This window comes from Schistocerca gregaria, chromosome X (genome assembly GCF_023897955.1).
Source record: "Schistocerca gregaria isolate iqSchGreg1 chromosome X, iqSchGreg1.2, whole genome shotgun sequence".
Classification (NCBI taxonomy): domain Eukaryota; kingdom Metazoa; phylum Arthropoda; class Insecta; order Orthoptera; family Acrididae; genus Schistocerca; species Schistocerca gregaria.
In genome coordinates this window covers 56,473,342-56,487,583 of record NC_064931.1, presented here as the reverse complement: position 1 = coordinate 56,487,583, position 14,242 = coordinate 56,473,342, and the positions used below count along the sequence as shown (strand labels likewise).

The 14,242-nt window shown below is 40.3% G+C and overlaps 1 protein-coding gene across 2 annotated transcripts in view; it reads left to right on the top strand.

Annotated features, from left to right (window-relative positions):
• LOC126297598 (structural maintenance of chromosomes protein 4-like) overlaps positions 1–13,862 on the top strand; it is a 242,578-nt gene extending 228,716 nt beyond the window's left edge. For both annotated transcript variants that reach the window (XM_049988578.1, XM_049988579.1), the window contains exons 20-21: positions 5,493–5,676; positions 12,132–13,862. In XM_049988578.1, coding sequence (XP_049844535.1) covers positions 5,493–5,676; positions 12,132–12,803 — 856 coding nt within the window. In that variant the 3' untranslated portion in view covers positions 12,804–13,862. The remainder of the gene's footprint in view (positions 1–5,492; positions 5,677–12,131) is intronic.
• The last annotated feature ends 380 nt before the right edge of the window (positions 13,863–14,242 follow it).

Here is a 14,242-nt window from a genome sequence, read left to right as displayed (position 1 = left end):
ACAAATTAGGTACTGCTTTGGAGATAATGACATTTCATTTTTATAGTCAACATTTTGAGTTTGGGGGAAATTTTGTTTTTGGAGTTGGCACATCTGTCCAATAACAAAACACACATGCTCTTAAGTTGTTTGTAAGTCATAAACATAGATCCTGTTGCTCTGACTGAGTTTCATATGGTTTCTGCTGTAACTGAAGCAGAATTTCTAGTCTTAGAGTACTTTTGCAGTGTAAAATTCATAAAAATGCCACAAAAATGTGTAAAGAAGATGAATAATTTGTTACATTCTTGGTGAAATAACATTTTCCTCACAGAAACACAATCTGGTGCCTCTTGTGAAAACTGCCTATCAGCATTATTTCAGTGTGAAAGTAGGGCACCAGATTAAGTCTTGGGTTCCACATATATGTTGCAATGCATGTTCAGTTATGCTGCGACAATTGCTGAAAAATAAGAAATGATGTATGGCTTTTGCTGTGCCTGTGGTTTGGTTTGAGCCTACAAACCATACAGATGACTGCTTCTTCTGTTTGACTCCACCTATAAAGGCAGGATTGTCTATGAAGAACTGTTCAGTACCAGAGTCTCTGATCTGCCAATTGACCTGTTCTGCATTTGGGTAGTTTACCGGTTTCTACTCCACTTGAAAATAGTGTACTTGAAGTAGGATATAAAGACAGTGTATAACAATGAGAAGAACCAGAACCAAGCAAACCTTCCACATCCCGTGACCCTGATTTTGAGGGAAATAATGATAAAACACACAGACTGAGTCAAGTGGAATTGAGTGATCTCATTAGAGACCCTGAGCTGTCAAAGGAGAAGGTAGAAATTCTTGGGTCTCACCTACAGCAATCGAATTTTCTTGAACGTTATGTCACAGTCTCACAGTACAGAAAAGTCACATGGAACTAGTTCTCTTTTTGGAGAAGAAAAACAATCTTACTTCATGCGATATTAATGGCTTGATGAAATCTCTGAACTTGAACCAAGATCCAACTGAATGGGGCTTATTCATTGACTCCTTCAAGCTTAGTTTGAAAGCTGTGTTACTTCACAGTGGCAGCCATCTTTCTTCTATTCCTGTTGGTCTTGCAGTTTACATGAAGGAAACATGTGCAAATATGACAGCGCTCCAAGCCTAAATCAAAATCGTGAACACAAGTGGAAAATCTGTGGTGACCTAAAAGTCATTTCCATACTTTAGGAATGCAACTGGGGTACACAAAACATTGCCGCTTCTTATGTATGTGGGACAGTAGGGATAGGAAATCGCATTATGTTAAAGCAGACTAGCCTGCGAGAAATCTTAATCCTAGTGAGAAAAATTTCATACCCAAGCCTCCCATGGACTCAAAATATGTTATTCTTCCACCCCTGCATATCAAGCTGGGTTGGATGAAAAATTTTGTCAAGGATTACGAGCCAAGGACAGGCATTTAAGAACATAAGAGAAATTTCTGAAATTAAGTCATACAAAAGCTAAAGGAAGGTATTTTCATTGAGCCCAAAGTTAGAGAACCTATAAAGGATCCTGTATTTGACCATGTTTTGGAGGGGAAAGAAAAGGAAGCTTGGGAAGCCTTAAAGGGAGTTGTTCGTGGATTTTTAGGCAGTGAGAAATCATAAATACTCTCACTTGGTGAGAGTGGTCTTGCGAAAATACCATAACCTTTGGATTCAACATGTCCCTTAAAATCCATTTTCTCCACTCCCACCTAGACTTTATCCTTCCTAGTTGTGGAGCTGTCAGTGATGAATATGGAGAAATATTCCATCAGGATATTTCTGTTATGAAACAAAGATACCACGACCATTGTAATGAAGCAATATTTGTGGATTAATGTAGGTTTTTGTGTAGGGATGCTCTGGAACTCTGTTAAAAGAGGCAATCTAAAATACAATTTCATGCAGCTACCACATGGTTCTCTTCAGATCCAACCATCTATGAGGTATTCTTCCAGCAATTTAGAACTCTTAAAGTATAACTGCCATTTAAAAAAATTCTAATATACTTTCAATGCTGTTAGCACATGTAATTGAACTGTGTCTTTTTCTCTTAATCTGTTAATATGTAATGTATCTCCCCCCCCCCCCCCCCCCCCCCCCCCCCCATTGCCAGTGTTATCTGCCAAAGCTGTTCAATGTCGTTCTCAAAAATTCTCGAGTAATGTTGATTTTCTGGGAAGCAGCATGATTCTGTGTTGGTGTGCCAGGCTGTCATGTGGGTGCTGGGTTCAATTTCTGACAGATTCATATTGTTAATGAAAGTGCATGTTCTACGAGCAGTTCTGTGGAGTGTAAACTACACGAAGGTGGGGAAAATAATAGGTGGCTCAAGTCTTGTTCCATTCTTCTTCTGTTTTCCATTCAATTCTAATACCTACTTAAATTGAATATAAAATTCACCAAATAGATGCTAATTAACGCTCCGGTCATTTTTATAAAAATGGCTGTCTTCTTACTTCTTATTACATACTGAAAACAAACATTGTTTCCATTGCAAATATAAATACTTAATTACTGATTTTTTATAGATGTTTAAATAAAAAAAATTTCAAATTAACTTTTTTCCACCTTTATGTGTTTTACACTTAAAAGAAACACTTACAGATGTTCAAAAATTTGAATCCATTGGGAATCTAACCCAAGTCACGGCTCTCCCCTCCCCCTCTTTTCGTTGGAGTCAAGTGCACTATCACCAAGCCAATTTTTTTATTGAAAGAAAAATAACTTAGTTCAGCATATTACAGATGATCGGACAACTGCAAAGACATTTTCTCAAAAAAAATTTAGAGTTTCTGCAAACTGGTGTGGGGGGATTGATATTTAAGTTCTCAACTTCACGTACCATAAATATAAAAAAATAAAACCAAAATCAGTTGCTCTGTGGCGTAATAGTACCAGGTGTTACTATTTTAACAAATTTCCCTCTATGTGCTACTGTCCACAGAAGACTTCATTTAACAGTGCAAAGCTTGATATCAAAGTACACAGTTTTGTTCACTTTAGAATGCCAATACAATACAACCATGCTTTTACTTTCCAGGAATTGTTTTCCTGCTGATCACAACTTTAATACTTTTGTCAAATTCCCTATGCTCACAATGTTAATTTACACCCTTTTTGCATTAACATATTTTTAACTTCTATATTATTTATCCTTCTTGAGACATTTATGGGGGAAAAACATAAAATGACACTGACATGATGTTGACTTTTAACTTACTCTGTTAACTTTATTTAGTGCTGGGTGCAGAATTATAACTGACAAGTTAAAACAATTTGTGACACTATTGCTTTATCTTCTGCTGCTGCCAAGCTCTACTTGACTTTGTGGTGGACAGGAGTAACTGTTTCAATAGAAGCCTGAAGGTGGTGTGCCTTCAGACATTCATTCATTTGTCTTGGCACTGCCAAACTCAGCTTTCAGTACTATGTGCTATACAAAATAGTAGTATGTCGACATCATAATAGTCATATTGTTTCAGTGATAACTTCACCTTGTGTTGATCCTATGCAGAGGACATCCACTTCACAGTATTTGTAACTAATTATATAGCTTGTAAATAAAATAGAAAGAAACTTCCACATGGGAAAAATATATTAAAAACAAAGATTCCAAGACTTACCAAGCGGGAAAGCGCCGGCAGACAGGCACATGAACAAAACACACAAACACACACATACAGAATTACTAGCTTTCGCAACCGATGGTTGCTTCTTCAGGAAGGAGAGGGAAAGACGAAAGGATGTGGGTTTTAAGGGAGAGGGTAAGGAGTCATTCCAATCCCGGGAGCGGAAAGACTTCCCTTAGGGGAAAAAAAGACAGGTGTACACTCACGCGCGCGCCCACACACACACACACACACACACACACACACACACACACACACACACACACACACACCCATCCGCACATACACAGACACAAGAAGTCTTTCCGCTCCCGGGATTGGAATGACTCCTTACCCTCTCCCTTAAAACCCACATCCTTTCATCTTTCCCTCTCCTTCCTGAAGAAGCAACAGGTGATAGAAGTATTATGTTGTTAGCTGTTTCCTTCAGGTAGAAGAGTAGTGTTTTCTGTCACAGTTTTAAGATAGAAACTATTGCATACAGATATGAAACCACCTTGATGGAAAGGGGGGGGGGGGGGAGGAGGGAGACAGTAAAAATTCTTGAAACGGTTAATCAGTTCAACATTGCAAGACGACAGAGTTCAGGGATACTAGTGTTAATGCTGAACACCCTCAAAAACAGAGACTGTGTTTTGGAAAATGAAAGTAAGTTTGCCAATTCAAAAAGACGAAATTGCTCGTCACTCTAATAACGCGATGATCGAAGAAATTACAAAGAACTGGTTTCAGGCAGAATGCACTTCAGTCATCCCTGTGAACAGCACAATATTAAAAAAGGCATTGAAGTTCATAAATATCTTCGAACAGAGGACTTCTCCACATTTTACGAGTGGTTAGGTTCAAGAAACAGTGTAATGTAGTGTACAAAACTGTATGTGATAAGGATACAGTGTAAACATAAAATCTGTTATTGAATGGTGGAGTGGTAGATTACAAAACTTCTAAAGCAGTTTAAACGGAAGGACATTTTCAACATAGAAGAAACTAGTTTCCTTTTAAGCATCCTTCCAAATGAAACACTTCATCTTTAGAGATGAAAATCGCCATTGACGGAAACAAAGTAAAGTTTGCCTTACAGTAAAACTAGGTACAAATGCTGACAACTCTGCAAAAATTACTGTTTTTGACTGCTGAATAAAAGCACGGCCTTCCTTAAAGTGTCAATTTTAGATGCTTCAAACTATATGGCCATGATATAGACAGAGGTGAAGGTGTCCATTTCAAACTACTTTCAGAAACCTGGATTCATTCAAGCATACAAAGGAAATGAATCTGACATACCAGATCTGAGTAAGGGTGATAACACTGAAAATTTACTTGCTTCGTCACAGGAAAAGCTGCAGTTGGAGCATCCCGTGAAAGATTTCGCACACATTGGTGACATTGTCACTGTTTGAAAGTGTGTGTGTGTGTGTGTGTGTGTGTGTGTGTGTGTGTGTGTGTGTGTGTGTGTGTGTGTGTGTTGAAGATACAAAATTATTTGGCAATAGAATTGTTTTTCTTTTTAAAGCTGTACATTGTTAAAACTGTTTCATGATTGACTACAGACAATGAAATTACACTGCTCCTTCCAAATGAACTAGTGAAGTTGGAGTATTTACACTAGTTTTCTCATAGTTCCCAGTGTTTGGTCTGTCAATTTCCACCTTGTGTTGTTACCCCAGTTTCTAGTAGATGCTTAAATATTTTTGTTCTGACTAACTGCGTACTTCTTTCCCAGTTTGCAGTACAATGTATAAAAAGCTGCTAGTTGTCGATATTTGCAACTGAGATTATTTTAGTGAGAATAAAACTCAACACACTACACAAGAAATGTATTCAAAGTTTTGACAGTTATTTATCTTTATCATAGTGTTCGTCCACCACAGAAGTCATGGAAGAACATATCAAATTTATCAGGTGGTGAGAAGACACTGTCATCACTTGCACTGATATTTGCTCTGCACTTCTACAAACCTTCTCCATTGTTTGTTATGGATGAAATCGATGCAGCATTGGACTTCAAAAATGTGTCAATTGTGGGTAATTACATTAAGGTAAGCTTGCATTTCTTGTTGATAATCTATTGTGAAGACACTTACCGTATGAAGTATATTGTAGATGATATACCGAAACAGAAAGTTTCAATCATGAAAATTTTCATTCTTTCATCCATAATAAGCCCCTACTTAATCCAGAAACACTTCCTTTTTCCTTGGTCAAGCATTTTGTCAACTGTTGTTGTTTTTTTTTTTTTTTTTTTTTAAATGGTATTAACAGATGGATTTTGTTTTCATTTACTTCCAGAATTGCATCTGCATAATGCAGGTGGAATATGTTTATGAAAACCAGCAGTGAGATGAGGTGGTTTTGAGTTAGACTTGAAATACTGATGGCAGTTAAAATATTAAGATGTAATGCACATTTATGCATTATCTATATCTGTTCCACAATGCAGATGAAATGCTCCTCAGGGTATGACAGTGCATTGTGCATGTTCAATGCATGCAGGAATAGATATTTTTTTATCATTCAGTTGAGGCAAATTTGCTTACTATGTCATCAGAGTTTAGAAATATACAAATGTTTCCGTTAAAAATCTTAAGGCAATATATGCTTTGAATGTGTGTTGAGTAAAAATTTGTATTTCATTACAATGAACATTAAAACACACTATAATTTCTATGAGTTGAAAATATCAGGAATAGCTTTGGAATATACAATAATGATACGTTTTGACAGATTATTTAAAACAATCTTACAGGAAATACCTTTTCATCATAGGAGTTGAAATAGGGAAGATATTTGGTACATAATGAAAGAGTAAATGTAGCAACTCATTAGTAAAGGTGCAGAGTCATTGAAATTTATGTAAAAAATATGGAGAACTTGGTTAGGTTTTTGATGATTACTTTCTCAGAGGTAGGTTTGTGTGTGCGCGATTGCGCGACTTTCATTATATGAGCACTCACCATGTGAGGTAGCGCAGTAGTTAGCACACTGAACTTGCATTTGGAAGGACAATGGTTCAAAATTGCATCCAGCCTAAGTTTTCCGAGATTTCCATAAATAACTTAAGGCAAATGCCTGGACAGTTCCTTTGAAAGTGCATGGCTCATTGTCTTCTCCATCCTTCCCTAATCCAAGTGTATGCTCAGTCTCCATTGACCTCGTAGTCAATGGGACATTAAACACTAATCTCTTCCAATGTGGTCTCACGGATAACTAGGCATAGGCAGTGGAAGGTCTGTGGTGGTGCCATCTGCTGCTCGACTCAACTTAGGCAGTCACGAACGACCTCAATTTCCAAATCAGTGCCAAGCCAGTAGACAAATTGCTGTGCAGTTACTTCCATGTGGGTTGTGCTCCACTGGCAATGGTGTAGGAGAGCAAGTATGTGAACTCACAGGAATAGAGGGACAACAGTGACACTGGGGTTATCTGATTCGGTGCTAAGGAGAAGTGTGTCATTCGCAGCTGCCAGCCAGTGATGGAGGAGACAGGACACGTGCCCAAGTATCGCACACAAGCTGGAGCACAGGATTCTGACAGGTGACATGGGCTGTGCATTAGGTAGTTACCGGAAGTCAAGTCATCATTTTCTGCAAACAGCCATCAATCTGAAAACAGGAAACCTCATATTTGTCAAAGACCTGGTCAGGTCCTGTGGGAATATGCAGTAATGTTGCTGCATTTTCATGCTGTGCTTTCAATCTGTAGTGGCTCTTACACTGATAGGCACTCACAAACAAAGCCCCGTGCTAGAGTTGTTGCGCAGTCCTGTCGGGAAGGTGTGAATGAGGGCCAAAAAAGTGCCACAGTTGGCTTACAGTCTGTGATGAGATGGAATTTATGGCCACAGAGGAAGACTTGGACCTTTCAGATGGTGTACACAATGGCCAGATCGTCTAGTTCAATTTGAGAATTGCATTGTTTGGTTGTCATCTTGTTGGCGCACACAATAGTGTGTTCAGAACCGTCAGCATTTTTGCGAGCTAAAAGCTCTTCACCCGGTGTAAAAGTATTGAGGCATGGCGATTTGGTGTAGGTGAAAGCTCTGTTGCAGTCCGCTGACTGAACAAAAGGAATATCCATTTTACACAAGTGTTCTGTATTGGAGAGAAATTTTGAATAACTGGAATTCTTTAAAGTTGCATAGTGGAGATATGTTGACATTCTGTGCCACATGCTCTTCTATAGGTTTGACTCTGCCCTTCGAAGAATGTGGACCAGATATTTGATTTCTGTGTGAAAAAACTGTGAGTTTTGCAAATTGTAAACTGCCTGTTGCAGTTCAGTGAACAGGATACAAAGGTTAGAGAGAGGTTCCTGCTCTGAGGAACCAGTGACAATGACGTCATCAAGGTAGTTTGCTGAGCATGGGACATCCTGTGAGAGCTTTTCTAAAAATCTGTGAAAAATGGGAGGTGTCCTCAAGGTGCTGAAAGGCAGGCACATGCATCATCATAATGTGAAGGGAGTGTTAACAACCCTAATTCATTTAGAGGCAGAATTGAAACAAAGCTACCAAGTAAACTTCAGAAAAACGCACTGCCTTTGCTTCATGGGAATTTCGTTGGTGCATGGATTGCTGTAGCGATCAACTATAAATTGGTGTTAATGATGTACCTAAAATCCCTGCACAATTGAAGTGCCCCTGTAGGCTTATGTATAACCACCAGAGGTATAGCCCACTGCCTACAATGACCTGGTTCAATGATGGCCAGGTTTTGGAACCTGTCGAATTTGTCCTTCGCATCTTGTTCTAGGGCAAGAACGAGGCCAAGCATGAAGACACTGGAATGGCCATAGGTTTAAGGGTGATCAGAAACTCGTAGTCCATTGCAGCACTCATCCCAAGCAAAAACATGGCCTAGAGTTGTGGCAGAGCTTGTCAGACGCCTGGACGGAATGAAGTTACTGAAAAGATTCACAGAATCCTGAGTGATAAATCCATAAACCATGACTGTTTAGAAACCAGAAATGTTCTCAGACATCTCACTGTCGATTGCCAAAAATGTGGTTACCCTTGTGACGTGCTGATACGCAACGTTGGTCATGAACCGGCCACAAAATGGAATGGGACGGCTCACCATAACCAAACGATGATGATCTATTAAGGAAAAAGCGGGGCTATGTAAGTGTTGATACGTTTCAAGATTCAATAAACACATTGTGGCGTTGGTATCGATCTGGAAATGGAATGGTTGGGGACGTTTGTGCTCCTTTCTATGCATTGGTGTAGCAGTACAGACTTAGCAAACTCAACAACTTCAACTGAGGACTAGCTGTGCGGATTGCTACAGCAAGCAGCTGTCAGGTGGCCTTGTTTGATAAGCTGTGCACCGTACCTGCGGATGTGGGCAGCAGCTATGGACGTGCGCACGGAAACGGTCAGGTCAGAAGGAGAACCTGTGTCAAATGGGGTACCATCAGACAGTGAACAGCATGAACCCTATGAGCTTGATGAGGGTGCCTGTGAATGACGCTTTTGCAGCAGAAACGCACATACTGATGCGATGTCCACTGTGTCCTCGAACTGTTCTGTTATTGACAAGACACGTCAAATGCTTGTGTTCAGAGCAGTACTTAAGATGGCATCACATATCGGTGTGTCTGCATAGGAATGGTTATGATAAGCAAAAATAAATTAGTACTCCCAACTTAAACTGTGGAGGTTAGCCACCCAAGCCCAATAGGACTGGCCCAGTTTCTTTTGTCACTGGTGAAACTCCAATGGGCAGCAATGATGTTAGTTAGCTTAAGATACACTCCTGGAAATTGAAATACGAACACCGTGAATTCATTGTCCCAGGAAGGGGAAACTTCGACACATTCCTGGGGTCAGATACATCACATGATCACACTGACAGAACCACAGGCACATAGACACAAGCAACAGAGCATGCACAATGTCGGCACTAGTACAGTGTATATCCACCTTTCGCAGCAATGCAGGCTGCTATTCTCCCATGGAGACGATCGTAGAGACGCTAGATGTAGTCCTGTGGAACGGCTTGCCATGCCATTTCCACCTGGCGCCTCAGTTGGACCAGCGTTCGTGCTGGACATGCAGACCGCGTGAGACGACGCTTCATCCAGTCCCAAACATGCCCAATGGGGGACAGATCTGGAGATCTTGCTGGACAGGGTAGTTGACTTACACATTCTAGAGCACGTTGGGTGGCACGGGATACATGCGGACGTGCATTGTCCTGTTGGAACAGCAAGTTCCCTTGCTGGTCTAGGAATGGTAGAACGATGGGTTCGATGACGGCTTGGATGTACCGTGCACTATTCAGTGTCCCCTCGACGATCACCAGAGGTGTACGGCCAGTGTAGGAGATCGCTCCCCACACCATGATGCCGGGTGTTGTCCCTGTGTGCCTCGGTCGTATGCAGTCCTGATTGTGGCGCTCACGTGCACGGTGCCAAACACGCATACGACCATCATTGGCACCAAGGCAGAAGCGACTCTCATTGCTGAAGACAACACGTCTCCATTCGTCCCTCCATTCACGCGTGTCGCGACACCACTGGAGGCGGGCTGCACGATGTTGGGGCGTGAGCGGAAGACGGCCTAACGGTGTGTGGGACCGTAGCCCAGCTTCATGGAGACGGTTGTGAATGGTCCTCGCTGATACCCCAGGAGCAACAGTGTCCCCAATTTGCTGGGAAGTGGCGGTGCGGTCCCCCACGGCACTGCGTAGGATCCTACGGTCTTGGCGTGCATCTGTGCGTCGCTGCGGTCCGGTCCGAGGTCAACGGGCACGTGCACCTTCCGCCGACCACTGGCGACAACATCGATGTAATGTGGAGACCTCACGCCCCACATGTTGAGCAATTCGGCGGTACGTCCACCCGGCCTCCCGCATGCCCACTATACGCCCTCGCTCAAAGTCCGTCAACTGCACATACGGTTCACGTCCACGCTGTCGCGGCATGCTACCAGTGTTAAAGACTGCGATGGAGCTCCGTATGCCACGGCAAACTGGCTGACACTGACGGCGGTGGTGCACAAATGCTGCGCAGCTAGCGCCATTCAACGGCCAACACCACGGTTCCTGGTGTGTCCGCTGTGCCGTGCGTGTGATCATTGCTTGTACAGCCCTCTCGCAGTGTCCGGAGCAAGTATGGTGGGTCTGGCACACCGGTGTCAATGTGTTCTTTTTTCCATTTCCAGGAGTGTACATACATACACAGACACAAGCAGACATATTTTGCTTGTCTGTCTGCTTGTGTCTGCTTGTGTGTGTGTGTGTGTGTGTGTGTGTGTGTGTGTGTGTGTGTGTGTGTGTGTGTGTGTGAATATATACCTATCCTTTTTTCCCCCTAAGGTAAGTCTTTCCGCTCCCGGGATTGGAATGACTCCTTACCCTCTCCCTTAAAACCCACATCCTTTCATCTTTCCTTTTCCTTCCCTCTTTCCTGACGAAGCAGCCGCCGGTTGCGAAAGCTCGAAATTCTGTGTGTGTGTTCGTGTGTTTTATTCATTGTGCCTATCTAACGGCACTTTCCCGCTTGGTAAGTCTTGGAATCTTTGTTTAGTAATTATTTAAATGAAAGTGCTATCAGAGTTACTGTTTGGTTTGTCAAATGGTTGCTAAAATTGTATGGCATAGAGTGAAATGCTGTCACCTGTCACTAAACCACCTAAAACTTATGTTGCAACAGGTGGTGTACGCACAGTGACAAAAAGGTTGAGTATTTACATTTAATTCAGTAGTATTAAATATATTAAGTACTAGTTGATCCTTTAGTGTAGACGAGTCTTGTTTCATTCTTGTGCATACTAAGTACAATGGTGGTCATCCCCCCGCCTCCCCCCCCCCCCCCCCCCCCCCCACCCCCCAGTAAAGCATATGTATTCATACACATCATAAGTTGTAACATAAGAATGACAACACATGCCAAAATTGTGATTGTGGAATGAATGAATGTGGCAGCAGTGGAGACAATATAGTTTCCTGAAACTGGGGCTGGGGGGTGGGGGTAAAAGAGAGGAGAACACAAGAACACACAATGATCAACTTCAACGTTGTAGCCAGCTAACAAAGTGGTATGAACTTGGGATTAAATGCAGACTTCATAGTGAAAGGTGTGGAATAAGTTAGGTAATCTTTGTTGTGACAACCTGTTAATGAACTACAATAATGTGAACTTCTTTTTGCTTTGCACAGGTAGTGAAGTACATCTGGAGACGTTTTGAGTCTGTCTCAAAAGAAAGGTTTCCAATGAGAGTTCTTGCAATATTTCATAAAATAAGATACTTTAAAATTATGAATGTGGTCCAGAAATGTTTAAGCAGATATCAGAGATACATAAGCTGTTCCTTTCTGATTTTATTTCTAGATTGTACTTAATGAAAATTGGTGTGCTTTGATTTTGTGTTACTTTTCATTTGATTTATTATACTCAAAATTTTCAAACTTTATTCTGTATTATTATGGAACCTGCTTCATTTCAAAGTTGACAAGTCATTACAACTCTTTTTTTCCATTTTTGTTTACAGAATCGCACCAAGAATTCACAATTCATAGTTATTTCTTTAAGATCAAATATGTTTGAACTTGCTGACCGTCTTGTGGGCATTTTCAAGGTGTTCGATTGTACAAAAAGTATAACAATAAATCCTGATGTCTATGCGATAGAAGCTCCTGTTCGAAGAGAATTGCTGGAGGAGGAAATTGAATATGAAATTGTAGAAAATGAAAATGAGGAAGCAGTGAAAGATGACGATGGGTTGCTGGACCTTCCAAACAACAGAAAAGCACTAAAAAGAAGAGTCAAAGTAAAGAGAATTGGAGATAATGGTGATCAACCTTCACTACAAATCGTGCTCCAAACTGCTTTCAGTGCCATGATGAAGGAGCTTGAAAAGAGCTCCCCAGTACTTCCTACCAGACAAGAAATAGAAGAACGAATTCGGAGAAGATCTGGTATTGATGCTGCTTATGATCAAGATGCATATGCTGCATTGATGGAAGAAATGAGGGTCAAGAAGAAGGAACGGAAGAGGGAAGGAACTGGTATTCATAATGGTAAAACAAAAGTAGCCAAAAAAATCTCTTATGCTGATTTAGATCTTCACAACCAAGAAAACCTTATAAAGGATGAAGGCCAGGAGATGAAGACAGAAATTGATGCAGCCAGTCTTAGTGTAAAAGAAGAAATGTCAGACTGACAATTACTGAACGGTACGACACCACACTCAACGGTACACTTCCGGTTGTAATAACTTCCATTCCCTTGGTGCACTTTCCTTTCATTTTATAATGCAGTACAAGTAACAATTCGTTACGATTGTGAACCTCTCTTTATTTTATTATGTTGTACATAACACATTTTTATTAATTATGTATGGTTTACAACTTGCAGTACTTGAAGTATGGTGCTTGTACGTTCTTCTGTTTCAAATATTGCACTATATGTGATGGGACTGATAAACTAATTCAAAGACATACTTTGAATCACAAAAAGATGTGCACTTGTACAAATTACATTTGGACTTGAAGTTGTAGCTTTGACTATCTGCCATGATCATTAAGATATCATGGGTGTGACACCAAAAATTGACAGCTGTCACTGTTGATTTAAGTGATAACTTGTCCTCTTTCAACACTCCAGAAAAAACTGTACATTTTTTGGTAATGATCACTAGTTCGAATGAAAACATAGAAACTGTATAACCTAGACTCTAGTGTGCAATGAAAGTAGAAAATTAGCTATTACTCATATATAAAATATATGGAATACACACAGAAATAGAGTAGTTTTCAAAGCAGTTTGTAATGTAGTGACACCGCTTTTTATTAAAGAAGGTAATAAATGCTCTTTTTCTGATCTCGGTGAAAAATTGATGTCCTTGTTAGATTAAATATTCATCTAAGATTAATTTTGATGTGCTTTACTTTAAAAACAACTTTACAGTGTTACAGCTATCACTGTTAATGTAAGTGGTAACGTGTCTTCTTTTTAACACTCCGGGGAAAACTGAATTTTTTTAATGCTCATGATCACTAGATGGAATGAAAACAAACTGTATTAACCTAGATTCGAGCATGCAATGAAAGTGGAAAATTAGTTATTATTGGTATATAAAATTTGTGGAATTGACACTGAAAAAATGTAGTTTCAAAAGCAGTTTTTAATGTAGTAAGACTGTTTTTGATAAACTAAATAATAAATGCTGTCTGTGTAAAAAAAATTGATGTTTTTATATTAAATATTCAATGAAAATGCATTTTGATATGTTTTACTTCAAAAACAACTTTACACTGACAGTAGTGCATGTGCGTGCATACCTTTTACATATGCTTGTATAACTTCTCGCACGTGTTGAGCGAGACCCAGATCGTACCTGTACTGAGAATTAATGACCATTGTTCTTGTACATGGACTAACTTGAGTGTGGGGCTTAGGTGGGTTTCCGTGCTCATTTAGGCAGATGCCAGGATGGTCCCTAATCTCTTGACTTGGAAAATGTGATACACAAACAGATAAATACAAATACATACGTATTCAGAGCACACCTGAATAACCCCTCTCAGAAATTTGTGATACGAAATAATAATATAAAAATGAATTTGTCATATTAGGAAAGAGAGACCCTAATGACAGTGT